At 42.0% G+C, this 17,899-nt stretch overlaps 1 protein-coding gene across 1 annotated transcript in view; it reads right to left on the bottom strand.

The window, feature by feature from the left end:
- Positions 1–16,223: 16,223 nt before the first annotated feature.
- Trappc11 (trafficking protein particle complex 11) overlaps positions 16,224–17,899 on the bottom strand; it is a 64,513-nt gene continuing 62,837 nt past the window's right edge. The window contains exon 30 of the mRNA XM_008853561.3: positions 16,224–17,146. Coding sequence (XP_008851783.1) covers positions 17,102–17,146 — 45 coding nt within the window. The 3' untranslated portion in view covers positions 16,224–17,101. The remainder of the gene's footprint in view (positions 17,147–17,899) is intronic.

Raw genomic sequence — 17,899 nt, 5'->3', positions numbered from 1 at the left:
GCCTTGGACTTTGACAAGTTATTAGCTCAAAGAAAGCATTTTTTTGCAACTGTATCATACTTTAATATAAACCACTAGAAAATGAGGTCAAACTCTAGCTCTGCCATTTATCAACTATAGATGGGCAAAATCATTTGATTCTTGTAGTCCTCAGTTTCCTCATCCACAAAACAAAACTGTTCTGCCTCATAAGAGGATAAGTGAAAGCTATTTAAACAGCAACTATAGTTACCTATACAAAACCTGCACAAGATCAAGCCAGCCAAAATCTAGCATAGATGATCTCTAGGCCTCACCCTTTACTGAGAAGCTATTGGCAGTGAATAGTTGCTGGGGGACAGAGAATCATTCCTTTCTGAGGATGTGGCCACTGGTAGATTCTCCATGCTCCAGTGGATGGGCCCATACCTACACCTGTGCACATATAGGCATCACTAACTGGACTTTGTGGGTTACCAAAAACAAAATCCCACAAGAAAACATGAAATTGAAAGGGGTGTGTTGGGGGGAACATGAGGGGAGTTGGAGGGAAGAAATGAGGGGGGTAGAGATAGATATGATCTAATACATTGTATACATGTATGAAATTCTCAAAAAAAGAAAAAATTAAAACTATGAAGACACTAATATAAAACACAAACATTGTTATTATCAATAACATTAGAAACTATTTCTAGGGGCTTTAGCAATAGGATAGCAACATTTAAATAAATATTTAAATAAATACTCCTGACACAGGTGGTGCTGCTGACTGCAGGTTTGGGAAGAGATGCATATCAGTAAGCTTTGTAGAACACAGTCAACCAAGCATTCTAGAAGTTTCCCGTGTTCATTAGTTTTTGCCAACTTGACACAAACTGTAGACACATGGGAAGAGGGAACTTCAACTGAGGAATTTTCCTCCACCAGAATGGCCTGTGGGCCTGTCTGTGGGGATGTTTCCTTGATTTCTAGTTGTTGTGGGAGGACCCAGCCCACTGTGAGCAGTGCTATCCCTAGGCAGACGGGCCTGGGCTGTGTAAGAGAAGTAGCAGAACAAGCCAGGAGGATGCGAGCCAGTAAGCAGCCTTCTTCTAGGGTCTCTGCTTGAGCTCCTGCCTCCAGGTTCCTGCCCTGCTTGAATTCCTGCCCTGGCTTCCCTCAATGCTAGACTGATCAGGACTTGTAAGTCAAATAAACCCTTGTAAGCCAAACTCCCCCAAGATGGTTTTGGTTGGTGTCTTTATCACAGCAGCAGAAAGCCAATTAGAACAGAGCCTTAGAACCTTGCCAACAAAAGCCAGCCCTCACAAGAAAGACTCCACTCTGAGAGGAAACTAAGATGCCATAGGTCATCAACTACCTTAGAAATACTCAATAGAAACTCTTTTCTAGGAGGAAAGGACCTTTCTTCAGTATATAACTTCTATCCCTAGAATCCAACTAGATCAGGACAGGCATTTGGTGTAGGGAAGAGGATGAGAAGATCTCATGACTGTGGAGGTGGATACAGAGAAGAGCCTTGTGGTGAGGGCAGAGATAGGAATTGGCTAGGCAGTTTAGGGCAAAGATCCTGAAAGGAAAACTCTTGGTTCTCTGGCCAGGAATGCCTGGAGGGAGTTGTGGCTTCTTATCTCCTTCTAAATTAGCATCCATGCCTAGAAGCTGTATTTGAGGGTGCGAATGAAACTCTAGTCCAGACTTTAGTCTCTTCTGGTGAGCAGCATTGGAACTAGATCTCTGGGTTTTCATGGTAAAGATTGACAGTATCAATTCCCCAGTTTCTGACAGGGAAATCTCCTAATGATCTTAGGTAGGGTACCTCATCAAAGGGGGGAATGCTACATTTGCCTTCATCAGGGCTCTGTTGAGGCCCATTAAGGGAAAGCAATTCCTTCTGGAATCTACCCTCTGGTTTTGTATGGAGACCTAACTTTCTTTCTTTCTTTCTTTCTTTTTTTTTGTTTTTTGGTCTTTTTGAGACAGGGTCTCCCTGTAGCCCCAGCTGGCCTGGAACTCCCTATGAAGACCAGGTTGGTCTGGAACTCAGAGATCTGCCTGCCTCTGCCTCCCAAATACTGGGACCAAAGGCATGCACTGCCAAGCCCTGTGGAGACCTAACTTTCTAAGCACCTCAGAACACAAGAGTTAATTCACTCACCTGGCCAAGGAACCAACCCCCAGGAGGGCTGATTTACAGAAAGCCATGGCCTTCTGAGTCCTGACTTAGAAAAATGTAACTTTTCCTTTTTCTTTTATTCTGTCTCTTTCTTTTGGATTCTGGCCAGAGACTAAGTATCCTTTCATTATGGCTTTGACCTTTCTCAATCTTTTTCTCTGAAGTTATTCCCCACCCGCTTTCTGTCATGTGACTTATTACAAAAGACATAGCTTTCTGTTCTTTCCTCAGAGCAGGTTTTTCTGATAAACTCAAATAAAATTGTCCTTGAGCTTTCCTAAATCCATTCTTAATTTCTTTTTCTTTCTTTCTTTTTTTGGTCTTTTTGAGACAGGATCTCTCTGTAGCCCTAGCTGACCTGGAGCTCACTATGTAGACCAGGCTGGCCTTGAACTTACAGAGATCTGCTTGCCTCTGCCTCCTGAGTGCCAGGACCAAAGGCATGCGCCATCACGCTGGGCCATTGTTAATTTCTTTCATTAATAAGACTAAGAACCTGAAGAGAGGACCTTAATTTCCCAGTAACAAGTGGGGAATATTTAGTACAATAAAAAAAATCAAACTAGATCACTACTTTGGTCTAACTTTTACTCCCTAAGGCTTTTGTCTCAAAATTACAGAAAAACTCATTTAACATTTTAAGGAAAATGAACTAATATTGCATCATAAGATAAGAAAACACAGAAAAGTTCAGAAGAGTACAAATGAGCAAATGTGTTAAATTTTTATTAGCATACAAAACAATGGGTTCATATATCATTGTGTCTCCCTCATATGTGTCCACTCAGTATCTTCCTCCATTCTCCCTGGTCTCCTTCCTCCCACCAATAGTTCTGTTTTCATATCTCTCTCTCTCTCTCTCTCTCTCTCTCTCTCTCTCTCTCTCTCTCTCTCACACACACACACACACACTTTTAAAAACCCAGATTCTGCATATGAGAGAAACATTCAATGTATTCAATGTTTATCTTTGTGAATCTGGCTTATTTGGCTTAACATAATGATTATAAATCCACAGGCATTTGTAAGAAACATTTTAGAGTTCCTTTGTAACTTTACCCAGTTTTCCCCAATGGTGATATCTTATAAAATGAATACAAGATCACAGTAATATACTGACATTGATGCAGGCCATGAATTTTTTTATAAAAATTATTTTATTGTCTTTATTTTATGAGAATGCGTATATTGCCTGCATGAATTTAAGTGCACCCATGCTGTGTAGTGCCCACAGAGGTCAGAAGAGGGCGTCAGATCCCCTGGAACTGGAGTTACAGATGGTTGTTAGCTACTATGTGGGTGCTGAGAACCAAACCTGTGATTTAAAAAATACACTGTTTTGAGCTAATACTGTTCTTAAAACAATGGTTGACTTGGGCCAAATTTCACTGTTCATGATAAAGATGATGATGGTGGTGGTACTAAGTTGTCACTGTAGGCTTGAGGAGAGCTAAGACCTTGTCAAGATTACTCAGTACTGTAATTCTGAAGATTACAACCTATTAAACAAATATGTGTTAAGTGGTTGATATTAAGCCTATACCTATGAATAAATGATTTTACAATTTTGCCTGGAATTAGTCTCATGTTTCAAATGAGACTGGAATTCATGGAGTAACTCAGGGTCAAACAATAGACAAATAGAAAAGCCAGGGTTGACTAAGCCAACATGAATATTCCCTATTTTAGGAGTAATCACTCCAGCTGCCTGGCATCTCAAGGCTGAGAACCTCCTGACAGTTCTTACTTCAGGTTGTATTTATAGTGCTACCTTGTCATTATCCTCCCCTGCCTATTGTTCTCAGAACATCACGGGAGATATTATTATTAGCACCACTGAATATGAAAAGGAGAAACAGTAGTTTCATGTGTGCTCAGAAAATCTACCAATGACCAAGGCATTTTTAAAGCAAGCTAGATACATTGGAAATTCCTATTAGCCTGTGAGAATACACTTGGGAATCTTACCTAAAAGTTTGTATTATACCCATATAAGTGGGCCACATAAAAATCCACAGATGGGTCAACTGTGAGACAAAAGAGAGAGAGTTTGGAAACAATACTATTTTATAGAAAGACTACTTAGAAAATAAACACAGACAAACTGGAAATGCAGTTCAGTGGTCGAGTGTTTGCTTAGCACGCACTTGGGTTTGCCTCTTAGTATTGTAAAACAAAACAAAACAAAGCAAAATCAACAAACAAAAAAGCCCAAACAACTAAGAAAAACCAACTTTCCTAAAAAAAAATTTATTTTTATTTTATGTGTATGCATGTATTGCCTGCATGTAGGTAAGTGCACCCGTGTCATGCAATGCCCTTGGAGGTCAGAAGAGGCTGTCTGATCCCCTGGGACTGGAGTTACGGACAGTTGTTAGCTGCCATGTGGGTGCTGGGATTCGAACCTGGATCTTTTGCAAGAACAACCAGTGTTCTTAACCCTTGAGCCATCTCTCCAGCCCCAGAAAAACCAACTTTTTATGTAAAGAATAAAAGCTAAAAGGAAATTCTCTAAAATGTTCATCTTTATCACCCAGTAATTATTTTCATTGTCTTCTTTATAATTTTCTGCATTTTCCAAATTTTCTACTATGAGTATATATGACTTGTATAAATAACATAGAAAAATAATAAGTGAGGTAGGTCAAAATTTTTACAAATTGATTTTTTATGCATATGAGTATTTTACCTGAAATAAGTGCTCCACGTGTATGCAATGACTATGGTGGCCAGAAGAGGGCAACTGAGCCCATGAAATGGAAACTCAACCTAGGTCCTCTGCAAGAGCAGTGCATTTAACACCAAGTCATCTGCCTAGCCCCATTTTTTAAAACAAATTTTTAAGTTGAGAAAAGAAGCTGTTGTAGAGTAAGCCTGTCCTATCCCAGGTGCACTGGAGACCAGAACCAAGGTCAAAGCATCCATTTTGGCACTGTATTGGAGAGAGTAACCCCAGGAAGTAGCAGAGGGAGAAGAAAGAGAGAGGGAGAGAGAGAGGGAGAGAGGGGGGTAGAGGGAGAGAGGGAGAGAGGGAAGGAGGGAGGGAGGGAGGGAGGGAGAGAGGAAGGGAGAAGAGGGAGGGAGGGCAAATATTTGAGCAATGCTGAGCTGTTCAAAGCACTGCTAACTCATGTTTCAAAGTGTCTTCAGAGGGGCTGAAGGAACTATGTATTTTAAAAAAGCCCATGTGGAGAAAGGAGAATTTATGGTATCTCATGCCAGCCATTGATGGAAGCTGGCCTCATGGGTCCTGGACTCTTTGCTTTCTCAATGAGGTTTCTCCAGACAGATATTGGAAAGCATCATTCCAGTACTGGCAGCCTCTCCTTACCCACCTACATTCTGGCCAGAGAGCAGCCAATAAGTGTGGGCTCCAGGAGGTGTCCAGGAGTTCCCTGCCTCCTGCAACAGAAAAGCAGTGTTGACCAGTGTTGACTGAAGTGTTCAGGAACACCAGCAATAGCTCAGGACTCCACAGCAGCTCAGTGGTGTGTGAGCAGGGAGAACCCCTCTGTCAGTGCATGAAGCTCAACACACCTCCCACATCTAAGGCAGTCACCTCTTGGGACATGTGGGTTGGTAAGCAGTCACAGACAGAGCAGCTCTCAGATGGATCTCCCAGGGTGTGCACTGGGAGTGCCCTGGCAGCACTGGTCCCTCTCTAGGGCTTCAGAAAAGTGAATGACTGGCATGGGAATGGAATCCCAGTGCTTTATGTATCTGTGACATCACAGCCTTGTGTCTTGTTTACACTGAGAAAATGAGAGACCAAAACCTTGCATGTAGATTTTGCTGAGACACAGAAATGATATCCCAACTAGCAGCCATGCATGTGGGTGCTGCTCAGACTTGCTGGGACAGTTTTGTCCAGCCAGAACCTCTTCAGTGACCACAAGCCTAAAGACTCGATGTGATTTGCGTATGCAGCATGTAGCCAGCCACACAGCTATTTCTCTTATTGATAGAGAAGCTCCAAGTACAGGAATGTATTTTTGTCATACACGAGTTCTGCAGATGCCAGCCAAAGGAAAGAAGAGGAGGAAGAGTGTGTTTGGATTTTTATTAATTTTATTTTTTGTGTATGAGTGTATTGCCTATGTGTATGTAAGTACATCCATGTTGTGCAGTGCCTGTGGAGGTCAGAAGAGGGAGCTGGATTCTCCTGGAACTGGATTTATGGACAGTTGTTAGCCACCATGTGAACTGAACCCAGGTCCTCTGCAAGAGCAGCTAGTGCTCTTAACCACTGAGTCATCTCTCCAGCCCCAGAAGCGTGTATTTTATCTGTCAGGGCCTTTGTCCACAATTGGCTCAGTGCTTCAGGCCTATTGTTGCAGTCAATGAAAATGCAATAGGGTTTCTGAAAAAGTTTTTAAGAAGCAGAACTTTACTTGCATCTCAGTTTGCTTTTTAAAAAAAATCCCTCCAGAACACCCACTTCCATGAAGAAGGGATTGCAGCCAGAGCCTTCCCTGGCATGCAGGGCACAGAAGCAGCTTACTGACAGACGGACTGTTGCAAAGGGAAACAGGATTAGTCTGCCTGTGGAGTGTGAATTACAGTCCTCTTGCAGAGGACCTAGGGTGTGTTTCCAGTTCTTGGGCTCCAATGCCCTTTTGGCCAGCACAAGTTTCTCTGCCTGAGGTGTCTGTAGAAACTTCTCACTGTCATGTTTTGACAGAAATCACTGGTATCGTTAAGTCATACTATGTATGTCACAGTAAGTCTCAAATTTACATGTGGCTGGCAACAAGAAAAAGGTATTCTTGAATCTTTTGTGCTTTGCTTTCTGCTCTCAAAAGCCTCAAGAAGGCTGGCATGGTGTCAAGGTCAGTAAAGCTCGTGCTTTACAGCACAAGGACTTGAGTTTGAGTCCCAGAGCCCATGTAAAAATGTTGGGCATAGTAATCCCACTGGGAGGAGACAGGAGGATCCTGGGGCTAGCCAGGCTAGCCTAATGGTGAGCTCTAGACAAACAAGAGACTCTGTCTCAAAGGAGGTGGACTGTGTTCTTGAGGATGATACTCAAGGTTGTCCTCTGGTCTACACACACACTTACACACAGAGAGAATAAAGCCTCAAGAGTTAGTGGCAGGGGGACTTAGAAGTTTCTAGGTATTATACATTGCTGCAGCTATGGTTTTAATACAGAGGAAATGGGGTCCCCTGACTAAGTGTTCTTAGTCTCACCCATAAAAGAATTTAAGAATGGACTCAAGTGAAAGCTTCAGAATAATTTTACTGGAATTTAAAGAAAAAGTTCTCAGGGCAGTCAAGCTATAATTTCAGTGGCTACCTTGAGGAGGAGAAGGGAGGAGGAGGAAAAAAGCCATAAAGTCATGTGAGTTTAGAGCTGGCATGGAAGTCAGACACATGGTGGAGTAGTAGCCATGATGGGGAGATGAAGGGAGCGTGGGAGAAAAAGTAAAGAGATCTAAGATGGGGCATCCTAAAGCGTTAGGGAAAGCATATTTAGAAAAGAGATAGAAATAAGAAATTGAGAGGTTACTTACAACTTTTCTCAATTCCTAGTGTGAGAGGAGCAAATAGCCCCATAAGGTCAAGACTATAAAATCTCTAGTCTATCTGTTGGAAGACCCACCTTTCCAATTTCACTAGTCAATCATCTGGTCATAACACCACATCTAGGAAGGCAGGTTCCCCTTAAATTATGCTAAATAGATGGGCCAAATACCTAGTGCATTAATGAGCTAGTGAATTTTTCCTGCCTGGAATCTCACCTCCTAGCACAGAACTTCTGGACCAGCCACAGTTACGTAGGTCTCTGTAAGTCTTCCAGTTTTGGAAAAGCATAATCTCTCTTTTTCTTCTTCATATCCCTTTCCTAAACATCCTTTAAGGCTTTGGGCAGCCCCTAGCATCTTGCTTTTCTTTACTTTTTCTCTAGCTTCCTTCTCCCTGCCATATGGCTACGAGTCAGCCATGTGTCTGACCTCCATGCAAGCTCTCAACCTGCATGGCTTCATGGCTTTCTTTCCTTCTCCATGTTATATGCTGGATTCTGAATAAAAATCACCAACACCACTTAACTGAAAGCAGCAAGGTAAAGTTTTATTATGGCCGACTGTGCTGTCTATGTCGGGAATAGAAGCAGCCTCGAACACCAGTTGGCCAGAATATTTATAGGAATACAGAAAGTAGAACAAGTGGGCCAATCAGGTTTATACAACACAGCAAAATTTGAACATATCAAACTTTGAATTTACCAATCAACTATCGGTCATTGTGCTGTGGGCTTGGGTAAGCAAAGCAGGTTTAGATAAGCAGCCTGGATTACAATACCCTGTGGCATGTGGTCAGGCCCTTTCTCAGAATTCAAAGTTGCTTCTCCCTTCTAGGTATCTTTCATAAGTAGGGTAAAAGGCACTTCTGAAGTGGTTGCTTTGGGCAAAATGTAGTAACTTAGGCTAGGTTAATTTAGCTGAGATAGTTCACTCCCCTCCATTCTCCTCCTCAAGGCAGCTATCAAAATTACCAGCTTGCCTGCCCTAAGGATTTTTCTTTAAATTCTAATAAAATTTCCCTAAAGCTTCCATTTGAGTTCATTCTTAAATTCTTTTATGAATGAGACTAAGAATCCTCTAGGGGACCCTCTTTCTCCCCGTTTCACTAGTGGGGCAGGGGAGTGCAAGGAGAGGAGGATGTTAGAGAGAAAAGGGGTGGAGGGGCCCAGCAGACTCTAGACATCTTTGCATGGCAAAGGATTCTGCACAAACCCTTTCTAAAAAACTAAGTGTATTAGTGCAATAGCACTTCTGCTAGCTTTCCATCCCTGTGACAAAATACCTGAGGTAAACAATTAAAAGTTTTATCTTGGTTCACACTTTCAAGGTTTCTGTTTGTGGTGACTAGACTCATTTTTGGGCCTGTGGCAGCACAGTACATCACTCTGGAGTCCATGACACAAGAGGTCAGGTCTGGTCATTATCATCTCATAGCACCCTGGAGGGACACAGAAGGGGGTTGTCCCAATATCCCCTTCAAGGGCACACCCTAATGACCTGGCTTCCTCCCAGTAGGCCAGAGTTTAAGCCTCTGGAGGACCTTCCAGACCCAAATTATAGCAACCTCCTAAGGCAGAAAGGAAACAGAATTACAAAACTCTTATGATATTTTATATTATGCATCACAAATGCAAGGGGAGGATATCTGTGTTTGCAGCAGTGGGGGTGGGTTTAGGGAGGGTTCTAAGGAAGCTGAGATACCAACTTGAAAGTGGAGTCTACAGCAGCAAACTTCCTCAGACATCTGACTTTCCCATGGGCCCCAGGACAGCTCACAGGGGCTCCTTTTCACTCCACCTATGCCCTGAAACCCCTGCATTTGCCCAGAGCTCAGGTCCTAGGGCCATGCACACCTGACTTGTGGCTGGAGAGAAAGTGAACCCTGGGGGGACACACAGCAGGAGACCATTCACTCCACCTGCTTGACTTTCTGCAGCATTTTTTTGCAGAGAAGTACAAGAAAACCTTTTCAGCTTGTCACAGCTGGGTTCCCATTTTCAAACAAAAAAGCTCATTGTCCTGATCTCACCCAGCTCGTCTGACCACTTTGGAAATTTCATTATGCACCACTGAACTTGGAACCAGTCACCCCACTTCATTCTGGCTTGACACTGTAAACCTCTGCAAAAAGGCCACTCTAGTTTAATTTTCAATGAGTGAAAGGGAAACCTTTGAAAAGGCTCTGCTTACCCCACATTCAGGGAAAGTTGAGTGTAACTACAGTAAACATTGAAGGCATGACTACATGTAAACATAAAACACTGCAGGTACAGTCTGCCTATGGTTAGGGCTGGCTGGTATGTGCCTGAAATCCCATCATGAGTGATCAATGTAAAATACTTTTTTTCCTTTGGTCAACCAATGAGTTTTATTGGGGTTACTTACAGGAGTATGGGTGAAGGGATACTTCCAGGAAGAGAAATGACTCAAAGACAGCTAGCTGTATCACCACAAGTAAAATACTTTTTAAATATAACCTTCCTTGAGGGTCAGGTTCTGCACTGATTTCCCAAGGTCATCCTTGGTACAGCATTAAGCTAATATTGACTTTAGCTGTACAGTTGGTAAAGGTTTGTGTCTGTAGCTGTCTTGTTGATTTTATCCCCATGACTGAAAATTCTTTGTAAACATTACTTTTCAAAGAGGGAGGCTTTAAAAAAGGTAGAGTTCCTACCAAAAGCACCAGAAAGTCATCACATCTCCTTTAAGATCCCCGTGTCGGCCGGTCACATTATTATTTCTTATGAAAAAGACATATAAAGCAAACACTGAAGCTTTTGAATAACTTCAGAGGTCATGAGGGCACCAACTCTTTCCTTTGAAAATGATAAAGAATTAAGTTGTGACAAATTCTCTCTCCCATGGCAACTGTATTTTAAGATACGTATACACAGTAAATGAGGAAAAAAAATTCTATGTAGAATTCTAGCTAATAAATGAAGACTAGCATTGAAAAATTACATTTTGTAATTTTAAATAAGCAACCCTAATAATTGCCATTGTTGGATGAAGCACATGATAAAGATTAACCCGTCAATCTTCTAAACCTATCCATCAGTCTTAGCCATAGTAAAAATGAAGCAACAATGGAGAGGGACCAAGGGAAGGAGAACTTGAACTGAAGCAAGTGTTTTTGTTTGGGAAGGACAGTGCTTCGCGCTCAGGCTGGTCTTAGACTGGCTTGTAGCCAAGGATGACTTTGAACTCCTGATCTGCCTGCCTCCACTTTCCACGCTCTGGAGTACACTGCCACACTAGACGCACAATCTTTTAACTCTATCTCCTGATCCACTGGAGATATTGAAGGCAGAGGAAGTAGCTATACAAACATCCGGGAGAAGCAACTGACCAAATTGAGAATGTCAGGCATTATACAATGGGGGAGTCATGGGCAAATGGCAATGTTTTAATGGCTGAAACTGAGTAAACAAGTAGGCAAGTTTGTGTATTTAGGGAAACTTTTACAAAAATTAGAATAAAATGATGGCAATCTCAAGGGGACACAAAATTGTGAATGTAGTCTAGCCATCAGATGGTCTCAAACATCTCTCATAAAACAGCAGTTGTGGCCCATGCCTGTAACCCCAGCATTCAGCTGACGGAGACAAAAGGATTGGGAGTTCAAGGTCAGCCAGTTATACAGCAAGTTCCTGGAAAGTCTGAGCTATATAGTGGGGCCTTATCTCAAAAACCAAAACAAGAGCCGGGCATGGTGATGCACACCTTTAATCCAGGCAGAGGAAGAGGGGCAGAGAGGCAGAGGCAGGAGGAGCTCTGTGAGATGGAGGCCAGACTGGTCTACACAGCAAGTTCCAAGCCAGCTGGGGTTACAGGGAGATCTGTCTCAAACAACAACAACCAAAACAAAACAAAGCACACTCTCAGCTGCCTTTAAAACAAACAAAAGAAACCCCAGAAAACAACAAAAAAGCAAGCAGCTACCATGGAGTGTGGAACACTCCGTTTAAATAATTCCATGCTTCATCTTCAACAGCAGGCTTATCTTTTCCTTAGGGATGACATGTGGCTTCAGTCCTTTAGTGGTCATCAAATTACCACCCCAAATCAGATATTTTTCAAGTTACAATTTTCTAGTTATTAGCACAAAGCAGACAAACACCACTCATACCCGGGAGGAAAGTCCTGTTCTTTGGTGGCGGTGGTGGCAACAGCAGCCAGCACTCTGGGTTTTAAGGGAGTTTCATCTCTCCCACTGACTGTTTTATCTGGGAACATGAATCTCTGTGGGAGGAAATACTATCTTCATTCAACAGTTGGCATGCCTTGGTGCTGCCAGAAGGGGATGCCAGCCTTCCCTTTCAGCACCTTGAACATTCTTTCTTGCTTTGTTTACATTAAAACACTTTATATATGCTCCAAACTTCAGCTTCATGTTATCATTGGCTCCTGGATGATGGAAATGTATTCTCATATAACAAAAACACAGAATAATTTGATTATGAACATGAAGACTAAAACAACTCCCAGGTCAGTCCTTGAAGACGTCCTAGCTCCTGGCTGGTTCCTCCCACTGTGTAAAGTGAAATCTCCTCCCCCGGGCTTCCTTTCTGCTCTCTTTTATTTTGATTAAGGAACATTTCAAGGAAAGTTTACTCATCCAAAAGTAGTGTAAATAGTGCAATGAATCTGATGAGGCATCCTTTGCCTATCTTTAACACTTAGCAACATCTTCCAAATCATCCATCTCCTCCCATCTAGTTATCTTTTGTTTTGTTTCAGTTTTGCTATGTAGATCAGGCTGCCCTCAACCATGTGATCCTCCTTCCTCCGTCTCTCCAATTTCTGGGATCACAGACACCCCATCTAATTTGTTTCTGTTTTTGGAAACATTTTAGATCAATCCTGGCACTCCTTCAGCTTGTCAGTCTTGTTCCCCAGAATCAGAACATGGTTACTTGGAAGTTTCTTCAGTTGGGTACAGGTCTTCAGGAATGGAGCCTCCTTTATGGCTTCACAACCAGCACAGAAAGTGGCTCACAATAAGCCCTGGATAAATACTTGGGCAGCAGATTTATTGCCATAGTCTTAAGGCCAGATCTTGGAATGCATAGTGCCTTAGTCATCAGATGTATATTTAACCCCAAACGACTTAGTACTGAACAGGAACATCTGATGCACTAAGGAGGCTGAGGCAGGAGAATTACTATGAGTTCAAGGCCAGCCTAGGCTACAAAGTGAATCACAAGACAACCTGGGCTACATAGTTAGACCCTGTCCCCGACCCCAAAGAAAAACACATTAACAAAAAACATCCTCCAAAACAAAAATGCACATTAGAACAGTGTCTGTATAGTGCAGGTCACACAGGCTCTGCAGGTTGTAAGCCTTCATTAGAAGCCCAGGTCTTGAGGGCTGGAGAGATGGCTCAGTGGTTAAGAGCAGTGGCTCTTCCTGCAGAAGACCCAGGTTCAGATCCCAACACCTACATGACAGCTAACAACCATCCATAACTCCAGTTCCAGGAGATCTGATGCCTCTTCTGTCCTCTGTGGGCATTGCACACCAGTGTACTTATATACATACAAGCAATGTGCTCATACACAGTAAAAAAAATAAAAAAAAAAGGAAGCCCAGATCTTGCACACTTGCTGTCACTGGACATGGAAGACTATCTTCTGAAGATGAGTATAATTAATTCCTCCTATTCCACATCTTCACTTGAAACTGAGTGGAACTGGCATTCTGTGGAAGGAGGGAGGACACTGTGCCCCACTGACACTCCTTCTGCGAGAATGCCCAGGATTTGCACAGAAAAGTCTAAAGACTAAACAGAGGCCTGGTTGGCTCCAGGAGGCTTTGGGCCCTGGTTCCCACATCCTCACTATTCTAACTCCAGCTATGTCAGACTACAGCAGTGTGGGTGACCTCAAGCCCAGTCCTTCCTAACCTACTAAAACATAATAGATGTTGTTGTTTTAAGCCATTAAATACTGGGGAGGTTTGTTTTGAATCAGAACATGAGCATATTAACTTCTATATGCCTGTTTCTACACCTTTTAAATATTTTATTTTTTAAGAATTTTGTATGTGTGAGTCTGCATGTATGTAAGTGCACCTGTGTCATGTAATGCCTTCAGAGGTCAGAAGATGGTATGGGATTCCCTGGGATTGGAGTTGCAGATGTGGGTGCTGGGAACTGAACCCAGGTCCTCTGCAAGAGCAGCCAGTGCTCTTAACCAGAGTCACCTCTCCAGCCCCAGTTTGTACATCTTTTAAATTGGCATACTAAGAATACTTATATCAGCCCAACCTAGTGGTGCATACATTTAGTCCCAGCATTCAGGAGGCAGAAGCAGGTGGATTTCCGTGAATTTGAGGCCAGTCTAGTCTACATAGCAAGGCCAGGCAGGGCTACATAGTGATACCCTGTCTCAATAAATAAAAACAAAATGAAAGAAAAAAAAAACAAACAAAACCAAACCAAACCAGAACACAACACAAACAAAAAAAAACAAACCAAACCAAACCACAATATAACACAGCACAACACAAAACAACCCAGGCCTGCTGGAGAGTACCTGTAGTCCCAACCACCGGAGACTGAGGCAGGAAGAGCAACACCTGCTTGGATAGAGGGATAAAAATATAGCACACCTAGCAAACTGTAGCACTCAATAAATGTTAGCAATTAACATTTGGGAAAGATACGGGCTTTAGAAATCTTGACCATTCTAGCAAAGCTCTTTGTCAGCTCTTGTTTGCCATGCACACTGAAACATTTTGGGTAAGGGTGGGTTCTAAAAATGAGAGATCAACATCAGGGTTGCTCTGAGTTTTGCATTCTTCCAGTGACTGAGGAGGAAACTAAGACATTGCTCGGGTAGAACGTGCACGCACGCAGGCCCTGAAATGCAGGCATACTGGCAGTGTTAAGTGGTTCTACTCCCCTCTGGTAAAATGTGCTTCAGAAAACAGAAACAACAAACCTTGTGTTAACTGGCTTTTATGCAGGCACAAGGAGACTGGGTGGGAGGCGAAGCTGCTCCCAAGTGTGACCTTTGAGGGAGACCTGAGTATAACTATGAATTTCTTTTTTTTTCTGTGCAAAACTGGGATTTTTTTTTTTTATCCATTTAGTGAATTTTATGGAGCTCTTTACATGTGTCTGAGGATGGCAGTTTGCTGAGGAAGTGGGATGATATGAAGGACAGGACAGCATGATAATCACTTCAGAAATAGTCCCCCAAAGGGACTGGGAGTTGCATTGATCTTTAAGTGAAGAGCTACTTCCGAATACTGGGACAATAAAAATGTCTGAATTTGTTTCCTTATCCATCTTCTCACACAGGGTGGTGGTTTTTACTTAGCATTCACTCATAAGGCTTTAGCTGGAGAGGATTAAGCCTAAAGGCCTAAGCCCAAAGGTCAAAGCCACATAGCATGAATAAACTGACCAGGCAAGAGAAAGAATATGCTTTCAATTCAACATCAGATACTTGATAATCTCCAGTCACTAAAAGGATGGTAACTGTTTCTTGAAAATTACAGTCACTGCGGTTTATTCACTCCGCCATTACACAATATAACCCATCAGTAAGTAAACTTTAAACTAGGAATTGGATTCTGGGTGCATCTTCTAGGCTTTGAGGTCAAGACAGGGAACTATAGAAGGATCTGTTGGGACCACATGGCCCCTTCCGTTAAAAGCCAGCTTGTTTCCCACTTGCTGTGTGTTTGCTCTGAGAGCATTACCTCTTCCATTTCGATGCCAATGTGGAAATCACAGCTCAGAATTCCAAAGAGCTATTATTGTGGAAAGTATCAACCTGAAGACTACATTCTTGGTGGAGATAACATGGGCTATGAAACAAATGCCTGAATTAAAAATAATCTTCCCTTCAAGTATTCCAAAAGATATTTTTAAAAATTCAACCTAGCAATCATGCTCCTTAAAATCCCTTAATTGTACCGGTCATGGTGGCACATGCCTTTAATCCCACCACTTGGGAGGCAGAGGCAGGTGGAGCTACAGGGAGACCCTGTCTCAAAAAAAAAAAAAGAAAAAAAAAAATCCCTTAATTCTAAGAACTCAAGGACAAGGAGCTAAGGTCTTAGAAAACTGAGGTGAAGGGATCAAAGTCCCACGTTGTTCTTTCAGGATCATAAAAAGGTCATTTTGATCTTGTACTGGTGCTGACAGGGTGTATGGGAGATAAGTTTTTAGACAAATTTTTCCATTTATACTGCTTTGGCTAAAGACAGTCATGAATGGTGTTTTGAGAAGTGAGAGTCAACACAGTGCAAAGACAGGGGGATATGCTCACCAATGAACCCAGGTAACAGGCAGGGGAGGAGGGAGGAGAGACTGAGGTCCTTCTTGTCACCTCCGTGAAACAGCTCCTGCACCGTGACAAATTTGATTTTTGAACCCAAAGCAAATACGATTTCATATTTTTTTAAATAAAAATTTTCAGTTTCAAAACAGTTAACAGCATATATTTATAGCAGAATTTCCAATATGGGAAAAATGCTGGCTAGCAAAGATTGCTCTACCACCAGCTGTAAGAAAGATAAAAAACAAAACCATGGACTTGTTTATTTGGTAAAGAAAACACAGTTAAGCAAATCACATTAACATCAATGCTAATTTTAAAGTACATATCAGTGACTCATTGTACAAACACATGCTTTATGCTGAAAATTATCAGTGTGAGCACATGACCTTCATTATGCGTACACTGCGGCAAATCATCTTGGAGCCCAAAGGTATTTAAAGATCTTCACTGGTATTTTTCAACCTTCAATTTACATCTTATTGTGGGGTTATGAAATCGACTTAGTAAGTTACAATGAGGAATTTTTTAAAACAAGGATACAAAGTATGAGCAGAAAAAGAAACATTAATTTATGAAATTTGTTTACAGTTTTATGTATTTAAACCTATATGCATATATACATGTATATTCTCATATACAAACTGTATTATGTACAATGCAGGCTGCTGTGCATATATGTTAAGCACACACCGAATTTATGAGGATGGGTCGTTTCCAGGTTGTCTAACTCTGGAAGGGTCACAGGGATTCAGGACTTCACTGGAGCAGATACAGCACATTTTCTTCTTTGTCCAGAGCATATTTGGGGTGTCTAGTTTCCACTGATTCTGAACATCCAAATCACATTTGAAACAATCTACCATTCATAAAGTGACTTTCAACAGCCACAATGATCTGATATCCTTTCACATCACACTGACAGGTTTCAAATGTTTTATTAGTGAAACTATAAGATGATTTTCCTAATATTTTTAGCATTTGTTCCTCTGAATAGCTGGTAACAACTACTAAAAAACAGGAAAGTTAACTTTTTACCATGATCAAAGCTACAATTCACAATGGAACACCTAGACAGCTCTGCTTGAGTCCTCTGTGAGAATACCCATAGCTGGTCTTGAACATCATGCAGCAGCAATAGAGGTATCATCCAGGAGTCGACCTTGTGGCTGTATGGCAGGGGGAAAAATGGAATTACACGGTAATAACAAGAGCTCTATTAATTGAAAGTATTTTGAAATTTCTCAAAGCATTTTACAAAAACAAAATAAATGTCCATAAGTATACAACTAAAAGTTGCTATTTTCCTTCCATTATCCCTTCTTTCTTGGCTCCATTCCCCACCCCTAGCATCACCAGCTTCCCCTGTGGGTCTACTTCAGTCAATGCTTCTCCCTCAGTGTTGGGCTCTAATAGCTCTAGTCAGTCCAAAAGCCAGGCATGTGAAATGGGAGCTCCTAGCCACTCCCACCTAATCATCACCACATCCACCTAACCAAGAAGCTTAGGGCTTCCTGTGTCTCAAGAGTTAATTTAAGTAGGCTGAAAACCTGACAGCTCCTTTTGGGGATTCAAGATCTTCCAATCTCTTATTTGAGAAAAGAGTTACTTGCAGTGACCCCTAAAGAATCTAATAGTATATATACTACAAGGATAAAAGTAAATATCTCCCCTTTCCTAAGGCTGCTTACAATAAAATGTAAAACACACCAGAAAAGTCAATGCTAGAATAAAGGCATCACAGGGCTGAGGAGATAGGTTAGTTGGTAAAGTGAATTTGATCCCCAGAACCCATGGCAAAAAGCAGGGCATGTGATCCCAACAGAGAGAAGGCAAAGACAGGCAGATCTCTGGGGTTCACTGATCAGCCAATCTAGCTTATTTTGTGAGTTCCAGGCCAGTGAGAAATTATGCTTCAAAAA

This window comes from Nannospalax galili, unplaced genomic scaffold (assembly GCF_000622305.1).
Source record: "Nannospalax galili isolate Female #2095 unplaced genomic scaffold, S.galili_v1.0 scaffold46, whole genome shotgun sequence".
Taxonomy (NCBI): Eukaryota; Metazoa; Chordata; class Mammalia; order Rodentia; family Spalacidae; genus Nannospalax; species Nannospalax galili.
This window is presented reverse-complemented; position numbering and strand designations above follow the sequence as displayed.